The sequence below is a fragment of the Panicum virgatum genome, chromosome 9K (assembly GCF_016808335.1).
Source record: "Panicum virgatum strain AP13 chromosome 9K, P.virgatum_v5, whole genome shotgun sequence".
NCBI lineage: Eukaryota > Viridiplantae > Streptophyta > Magnoliopsida > Poales > Poaceae > Panicum > Panicum virgatum.
The window spans coordinates 20,356,596-20,366,048 of record NC_053144.1 but is presented as its reverse complement, the minus strand read 5'-3'; the positions used below and the strand labels follow the sequence as shown (position 1 = coordinate 20,366,048).

The 9,453-nt window shown below is 47.4% G+C and overlaps 1 protein-coding gene across 2 annotated transcripts; it reads right to left on the bottom strand.

The window, feature by feature from the left end:
• Positions 1–4,134: 4,134 nt before the first annotated feature.
• Positions 4,135–8,422, bottom strand: LOC120650672. Of its 2 annotated transcripts, none has more exons than XM_039927872.1 (5): positions 8,014–8,422; positions 7,160–7,266; positions 4,931–5,776; positions 4,678–4,836; positions 4,135–4,578 (listed from the first exon to the last, which is right to left on the bottom strand). In XM_039927872.1, the coding sequence occupies exons 1-5, from the start codon at positions 8,081–8,083 to the stop codon at positions 4,174–4,176; spliced, it is 1,587 nt and encodes a 528-aa protein (XP_039783806.1). In that variant the 5' UTR covers positions 8,084–8,422; the 3' UTR covers positions 4,135–4,173. The 2 variants fall into 2 exon arrangements, with proteins under 2 accessions (XP_039783806.1, XP_039783807.1); XM_039927873.1 differs by having other exon boundaries at positions 5,048–5,776; positions 8,014–8,418.
• Between the last annotated feature and the right edge of the window lie 1,031 nt (positions 8,423–9,453).

Genomic DNA, 9,453 nt, shown 5'->3' with positions numbered 1-9,453 from the left:
AGGCCAAAGTGCACCCGCCTGGCCGCCTGATGGGCGCCGTGCCGATCCCGGACATGCAGCGATCAACGAGGAATTGGATGCTGCAATCACGGTTCACGGAAGGCCAAAGCGCGTGCGCCCGTGCATGCGTCGTGGGCGGGTGAGCGGGTATGGCGGGTGGGCGGGTATGTTTGCCGGTGAAAAAAAATGGCTCCGATCGGCAGAAACAATCTAGATCGATCGTTTTTTTTTTCCCGCTACCGAGTTTCGTCGAGTCTGGTTCAACCAAAAAATATTCTGATTAGTGGGCCTTCCGTGAGAATGTGGGGGTAAGTTTTTTTGTGAGAGTTTCAATTTTTTTTAGATCTTTATAGTATAAATAGATAGATTCAGGACAATAACTTGTGGTGTTGCTTCTGGTTACTTCTGTGCCTGTGCACGTTTGGGAAAAAATTAAAAAGCAAAAGCAAAAAAAATGTCCGACACTGGTTCGGGGTGGCTCCCCGCGCCGTGGCTAGGCTTGACGCAAGGACGACGGGGGAACCAGGGAAGTGAATTGAAAGGACACGGCCTCCTTTGCACTGGACAACCGTAGTTCTTGACCTCGACGTTGAGAGGTAGTAAGCCCTAATAAGCAGGTTGGTGTTGTACCTTCATGTTGTCTGGGTGGCTTGCTGGCTTATTCAAAGTAAAGATGTCATGTCCTACAATAAAATATCTTTAGAGAAACATCCACTACTACAGAACAGGGCTTTGGTCCTCCACATTTGTCCCGGCTACCATCCGACCCGGGATCAATAAAGGTTTTAGTCCCGGGTCTAAAATCTAGAGCCAGTGAGAAGTAGAAAAAAAACTTTTATTCCGATTGGAGTGTTCACCCGGGATTAAATGGTACCCTTTAGTCCCGGGTGGAGCCACCAGCCGGGACTAATGTTTTAGTCCCGGCTGGTGGCTCCACCCGGGACTAAAGGGTACCATTTAGTCCCGGGTGGGGACTGAAACCGGGACAATAGAGGCGGCTCCAACACCTCTCATTTCTTTTATCTGCAGCTCCCCAACCCCTCTCTCTCTTTCTCTCTCTCCCTTATCACTTTCTCCTCCCTTCCCTCTGATCCCTTCCTCATCTTCCTCCCTCCTCCGCACGCAGGCGTAGTCCGGCAAGCAGTAGGGGTCCGGCGAGCCGCATGGAGGGGTCTGGCGAGCCGCGTGGAGGGGTCTGGCGAGCCGCTACCGCCGCTCGGGCGCAGGCCGGCGAGCCGCGCCCCGACACCGGCGGGGACTAGGTGGACTGGTGAGCCACCGCCGGCGCACGAGCAGCTGGCCGCGGGCCGCCGCCGGCCACGGAGCGCGCGAGCCACCGCCGCCACGGAAGACGCCGGCCGCTGGCAGCAACCGAGCGCGCAGGCCGGCCGCCGCTGCCACAGAGTGCGCCGGCCACTGGCAGCCGCGGAGCGCGCGGGGAGGAGGCCGCCGCTGCCACGGAGCGAGCCGGCCGCTAGCAGCCGCGGAGCTCATGGGCCACCGCCGCGCGGAGCGTGGAGCGCGCCAGAGCAGGCCGCCGCCGGCCGCTGCTGCGTTGATTTTTTTTTCTTACTTTTCTGATTTTCTGAAATAGAGATGGATTGTATGGAATGTATCTATCTTTTAATGGATTCTTTGAATGATTTGGGGGATCTATTGATTTTGCATGATTTTGTATCGGTCGATTCAATATTTGGTGATTCATTCTTCAAATGATTTGCCCACACTCCTGGTGGGGATGTGAGGGGAATGGGAAGGGATGCTAGCGGCGTGGATGGCCGGGCCAGACCCTGGTGGGCGGCGCGGCCAGGTCCGGCGAGCGGCGGCGGGGACGGGCCATATCCGGTGAGCGGCAGCGGGGACAGTGGAGGGCGGGCGGAGGCTAATTTTTTTATTAAAAATTACATTTGTCCCGGTTCAATAGCTATCGGGACAAAAGAATTAACACATTTATTCCGGATTGGCTGTCCCGGTTGGAAAACCGGGACAAAAGCCTCTTCCGAACCGGGACTACATGCACATTTTGTAGTAGTGATCCCAACTACTAGTCATAGTTCATAGATTGAGTGATCTCTTGAAGCTCATGAAATGCCAAAAAGTTACTTATACTATGCTCTAATCGAGGGAATGTTCTCCGTAACTAGTTGTACAGGGCTTTAGAGTGGCATTTGTGAGTTTGGAGAGTATGTAAAAGACTACAGAATTGTCGAGTTAGTGACAAATTGGCCTTTCAGGAACGTGGTGATGTTCTTCCTCAAGTACTCCGGCAGCTTCCGCTGGTGATACTGGAGACGATTCATTCAACTTCCTTACAAGTATGAGATCAGCTGACTTGATAAAACAACCGGCATAACGGATTTCTCTTTTCTTTTTCTCTGACAAGCATGCATGAGCCATCCGAAAAAAATATAACATATATGATAAATTAAGAAACAAAACGCAAGTGTAATATATCACACCAACCCAACCTAAACAAGTAAAAGTTATGACAGCATATGCAATGATGCATAGTTATATAGGGTGTGATTGGTTGCTTGCGCTAGTCTAGCCAGGCTTATGATCCAAGCCAGGCTAGCTAAGTATCACCGATATGCGATACGTCGATACGGGCACGGCGATACGGTGATACGGCGATTTTCAAAAAATAAGGATACGCCGATACGGCAAGTATATATTTTTTTAAAAACATACATTGCCAAATAATTCGTAAGAACGAAATAGATAATAAATATTACATTTCCAAAGAGCCAACATACGTAGCAAATGTTCAAATTCAACCAAAAATAGTTAAATGATTAGTTCAACCTGGATGGGCCTATGTTGATGGGCTCCCGATGCTCTTTCAAATGAGGTGTTATTGGCCCAAAAGTATCGGACGGAGTATCGGGAAGTATCGGACGGAGTATCGGGAATTAAATCTTTTATTTTTAAATCATAATTTTTCGATACTTCCCGATACGCGTATCGGGCCGTATCGCTGTATCGGGCCGTATCGGATACTGGTATGGCACCCATTTTAAAGTATTGGTGATTCATAGCAGGCCAGTCTAAGCCTGTCTTCAGCAATACAACATGTCGTTGTTTGGTTTACTGCTATGAATAAACTTGTATGTCGTTGTTTGGTTTACTGCTATGAATAAACTTGTACTAGCTGGCTCATGTTTGGTTGGTTGGCTTTCGGTGATACAATATGCTTGCAAAAGGTGAGGGTGGAGTTACCCCCAGCCCATCGCCTCGCCCTCGAAAGGGTTCCCGAGCTGCTCGCCGGCCGCGGCGGTGAACACATGGTCCTCCGGACCTCAATCGACCTTTCATGCTCAAATCGATGTTTGTTCCACCCGAATCCAAGTCACGCACGGTGGAATCGAGTTCCACGGCAGCCACCGCCGTGTGGGCGAGCTCCGGCAGTGTGCAGGGGAGCTGCAGCATGGAAGAAGCTCTGAGGGGAGGCACCGCGGGCTTGAACGCCTGCTGATGCTGCTGCTAGAGCGGCGCGCGGCGAGGTGCCACCGCTCGCAAGCCAGCACCGCCGGCCGCGTCGAGTTGTGCGGAGGCGAACACCGCCGGCGTGCGAGGCAGCACGGCCGGCCGCGCGGGTGCAAGCGCCTCTGGTCGCGTCGAGAAGCTGTACGGCCATGCTCCGTCGGCGGCTCCGAGCCAGCCGCGCGTGCGAGCTCGGCTGTGCTGCAGGGGAGTGCCGCCGGCCGCGTGGCCAAGCTCCGCCGGCCGCGCGGGGCCGCAGCACGCGGGCGAGCGCCGCTGACCGAGGATGAGCTCCGCCTGCTGCAAGGAGTGCCGACAGCTGCGCCGAGCCAGCCGCGCTGGTGAGCTCCTCCGGCGGCGGGGAGCACTCCCTCCATAGCGAGTGGCTACCGACGGTGAGAAGATTCAGCTCACCAACCGAGGCCCACCAAATTTTGGCCAGCCGGGGCGCAATGCAGGCTGCATTGCTGGGAACGCAGCTGGTAGTGCAGGCCGTACAGGCCAAAATGCACATCTAGAGCCTGGCTAAGGGTACTAACCGGTCTACCAAACAAACAGACCTGCCCTATGGAAGCCTGGTTAGTCTTGTGCAACCCACCAATCACATCCATATTGGACCCGACCCTCACACACATGCAGCTAAAAAAGCACTCAGATAACAGTTATGGAAACATATGCAATTGAATGGTCTTAAGGTAACTCAACATCTATTGCATGGCACCGACTGCAAAGTTCCAAAACATTTAACTTAACTGCAGGAGGCACTCTTCCCACGATGTATCTATCTACAGCCCTCAGTGCTTTATGTGCTTCCAAGATCTTATCCCTGGGGATGGGCCAGCATTCGCTTTTGTTTTGGACATGACATCTACGTTCATCTCTAACAGTGAACCCATCACATATGGTGTCCACTGTAAGACTTTCAAGGGATGTCGCGTTCCCGAGAATATGACAAGTTAGCTCAACCATGCTCTTTGCTGAGCAGAATCCATTGATCTGCACCTTCCTGATATTATCATGTTTGTGCCCAAGAACCTGCCTCATATGCGAGGCATTCCCAAAAACAGAATCATGCCTCACCTCATTCTGATTTACCTGCACAGGATCAAATTAATGTCCCTTAAATCTAACCACAGATATTGTAAGACAAACACTTACTTTCTGAATAGAGTTGCAAGATGAAAAGCAACTTACACTCAAGATGAAAGTCTCCAACGAAGGTGAAGCATCCAGAAACGAAACCAAAGACAAATAGTCATAGGCTGGGGTAAAAGCCTTATTAACAGCACAAAGATAAATATTTAAGCACTTCAGATTAAGAAACTTGTTGGCTACCATAGGTGCATTAACCTCCTGCATAAAGATATCAGGTCAATTATATTTGCATTACTGTTATAACCATAAGTCCATAACACTGGTATCCGTAACCTGAAGTTTCAGAAAATACCTCACTAAATGAAGTTACTGTAAGAGTTTCAAGAGTTGGCACAGTGGAAGGAAGCTTGGTAATAGCATAACTGACAGAGCTGCAATTATATGAAAGCATAAAATCTAGGGTCTTCACCTGCGATGATTCTCCAAGATTGAGGTGTACTGGGTCACCAAAGAATTCCAGAGTGTGGAGGCTTGGAGCTTTGCTCTCAATCACTTGGAGCATATTGCATTCAGACACACGAAGGAAGCTGAGCCGCTCCAGCCAGAATGGTATCTTCAGGGAGATTAGCTCACCACAATACATGAGTTCCAAATGCTCCAAAGCAAAAGAATTGGAGAAAAGACTCCCTAACTCATCCCCCGTGGTACACACTTTATACAGCTGCAGCTTTGTCAGGCTTCTCAAACAATCAAATCCAACCGGGGGACGGAATGCACAGTTACTGAGGCGGAGATGTCGAATTGAGTTTCCACACCCACCAAATAAAAGTGAGCATGGGAAGCTGTACTTTGTCCTGTAATTTATAGGCAGAAAAACTGTGACTTCTTCAATCCCAGGTGTGATACCAATCTGAAGCCAACGATTAAGACGACAAGTGTCGACCTTGCAAGAATCAGGGACTTTAAGATGGAGTGCCTTCACACCAATGCCTGAGTGATTTTTCAGAATTTGGTCAACTCTCATGGTGAAACACCTTGCTACACCACCAACACATGCATTTCGTTTCAAGCATAGTGTTTCCTCGGTGAATTTTAGATTGGGGTGGCATCTCCAAGAACGTAAAAATGCATGAGATAAACAGGCAGAATGGGCAGCATCTCGCAGTGGCATTAGGGAATGTATATGGCACCAGATATCCTGCAATAGCATGAAAAATACTTCAAAACTGGAACTGTCAAGGCAAATAATTTCTTCAGATTTTTTGAAGCAATGGGATTATGTGGAGTAAAATTCTATTACAGGTGATCTCTTCATGTTTGTACAAATGTGCAGTGACACATAGTGAGATGGAATATAATTGTAGTTCATAGTAGGTAAGTTTGCCATGTGCACTAGAATGCAATAAATAAGGAGTTGTACACTACAACTGTAGTTCACAGTAGGAGTGTTGTTATTTTGGGAAAAGCCAGAGTCAGTACTAAGGAGTTGTACACTAGAATGCAATAAACAAATCAATGCAGCAAAGAACAAAATAATATTAACTTCTGCATATGGTGCAAAGTATTCATTAATATTTAAACAGACTAGCAAAATTTGGCGGCTACAAAAAAGATGCCTTGGAAATTACTCAGCAGACCAGTACAAAATAATACTCCCTCTGGTTTGAAATATGTCATTTCTGAGTTCCTGCTGGTCAAACTTTTCTTTTATTTCGATCATCAATATAGAAAAAATACCTACCTAGATTGACAATTTCAAGCATATGTTACTAGATTTCCATGAAGAGGACTTTCAAAAATTTTACTTATATTTTTCCGAAATGTTTGGTCAAAGCTTCACTTGAAAACCATGTCAATGTCCTAAATGATATGTTGTATTTGAATCAGAAGGAACATTAATTTCTGCAGGTACAAAGTAATAATGAATATTTAAACAGCCTAAAACGAAGCTACAATAAGATACATGGCACAGGAGTACAAGGATGTGCAGTTCAAGTTCACAAGTGACCATCTTTCTTTTTCGCCAAGCATACAACCATGATTTGTCCTAGTTTCTACAAAGAACCAGTGGATGGTTTTATAGAGAAATGAGCCCAGGAATTCAGAATAGGGAACCACAAAAAGGAGCCATGTTACTTCATTTTAAAAATGATATCATGTAACAAAAACTGCTAAAGTGCCTTTTAATGACTCATGTCAATCTGCAAAGTACTGACCAGATGGTAACCAGATTACAGAAATATGGCATTTGGTTATGTGTTTCCATCCTTTCCACAGGGGCAAGTGGGTGCACAGGTTTCTGAAAGCTGAATATTTTAAATAGACACTTTTGTTATGGTTGTCATGCAAGTATGTAACTAACCTCATCTCAGTATTGAGGAAGCTAGACTTTAGCCTTCAGTATCACCATAACAAAGAAGTAAATACTAGATCTCTTTCACAAACTTTATGTATAGGTCCATCAATTTTAGATCTCTTTCACAAAATTTATGTATAGGTCCATCAATTTGAACATTTACAGAAAGCATAGTGATGTTTTAGTTTTGATATAAGCTTTCCAAAACCAACATTTATGCAATACCTCAGGAAGGTTTGACCCTGGATATCTTGACCTTTTACCACCCTCAGAATGATCATCTTCTTGGCAGAGTGAGTCCTTTTTCTTGAGCACTTTAGTTGACTTTTGATCTGCAGCATATCATGCATGAACAGATACAAATATCAATATTAACAGAAGAAAACAGTCAAGCATATAACATGTGCATAGCAATCCAACCTTTTCTTCTGTTCATCTTTTGCAAGAACCCTAAACTGTTTACTATGGAACTTATAATATACCAAAGCATATAAAAGGCAAATTGTTTCAATTCAACGGGGAAAAAAAAGCTAGAATGGACCATAAAAATTTCACAATGTGCCCTCTGCAAAAATATTGCCCTCTCCCCAAGTACATGATGGAGGAGCCTGTTAGCCAATGATCAATTTCCTTTCCCAACCATCTTCTCCCTGTAAAGGCTCACATCTCATACTAGCTGAGCCAGGAAGGCTTCCCACCAAACTTGAAACTGTAGCACGTGGTGCCTCAGCCGTCTCTCAAATCATGTCATGTTTATGGATATGCTGACCATGACAATTATTTCTTTTTACCTCTTGGATTCTCCCAATTATTATTGGACCTAATTAGAACTGCTGATAGTCAGATTATAGGGGGTTGGGTGGGAGGGGGAGCTGCCATCAGACACCATATAAAAATATAATCTTTATAAGGAAGAAACATATAAGCAGCACCAGAGGCTCGTGTTCCATAGGGCAATGGGAGCAGTACTACGCAGATCAGCAATATATTCCAATTCAGACCATGACATTCGGCACAGCGCATCAGAAGAGATGAATAACAGAGAGGCCGAGCAGGTGAGGGACTGAGAGGTGACTTACTATGGATTCGCCGGCGACGCCTCTGCTCCTTCTGCTTGAACATGAGGCGATTCAGCGCCAAGAACCCCATGGTTCCGGTTCCGAGGGCACGAAGCCGCAGCTGGCCGACCTCACTTCGCCCTTCTGTCTCTCTGATTGCGCAAGTGCCTGTGTGCTTGTGTCTCCTCTAGATCTATCTGCACCCCTGGCTCTAGGTACCTCGATTCCGCACCTCCCGCGCGCTCTCGTTTTCGATTCGAAATCGTCCGAAACAACTGAAGAGGGCGCTAGGGGAAGATATCGAGTCGGCGCCGCCGGCTTGGGGCCTTTGGGGAAGGAGAAGGGCGGGGTCACCCTTTTTCTTTCCTATGGTCGTGAGGAGTAGGGCTATAGGATACAGATGCTCAGTGAGCAAACCGAGCTCTGGAATGCGACGTCGAAAGGAGAGAGAGAGAATTGGGTAGGAGTAGGCCCGGGCAAACGTCGGGTCGGATCGGGTTCGGGTCGGGTCAAGACCGGGTCACGAGTCGCATAGGACGGCCCGCGCCCGACCCGTACCTATCACCGGGTCGGGTCGGGTTGGCCCGTGCACCCTGCGCGGGCGTGTCGGGTCGGGTTTTTTTCGGGTTGGGTCGGGTTTTTTGGCCTTTGGGTCGGGTTTTTCGGGTTGGGTCGGGTTTTGGGTCAAAAATCACGGCCCGTGCCCGGCCCGTTGATTGTTGCGGGTCAAAAAATACGGCCCGCGCCCACCCGCCACGTAGCTCGAGTCGGGTCGGGTCGGGTTTTTTTCGGACGGGTTGGGTCGGGTTGTTCGGGTCGGGTGACCCATGCCCAGGTCTGGTAGGAGGAAACCAATCTGACGTAATCTTGAATGGGCCACGAGCTGTTTGTGTGGGCTTCGTGTATGGGCCTTCGTTAGGACCTGTTTAGTTTCAAAAAAATTCTTACAATACCCGTCACATCGAATTTAGGACACATACATCCAGGGGCCGCGCCAGGGCCTATCTAAAATTTAAGGAAAAATATCAATATATATTTATATATGTATACTACTCCCTCCATTCTATAAAGAGTGTAGTTTTAGAAAATTTCAAACACATTACTCGTTCAAAAAATAACTTTGTTACCCATAATTACTTCTACCAACTGTTAGCACTGTTTTCACGGAAAAAACAAGAAACAGAAAGAGAAAAAACGAAAAGAGTCTGAAAGAGAAAATGGAAAAAATGCAGTAGCTTTGCATGCATGCACTGTTATCTCTGAGTGGTTGGTTGATGTGACAACCAGTGTCTGCTTCACAGACCGCCAAGAGATGGCTGCACCACCACAGAGAAACACAAAACCAGTCTGTGATCTGGCATTATGCGGGTCAGACATATAGCCAGCATCAACATAACCCACCATAGAGAAAACCCCCTTTCTTGAATACCATAATCCAAGATCTTGAGTACCTTGTAGGTA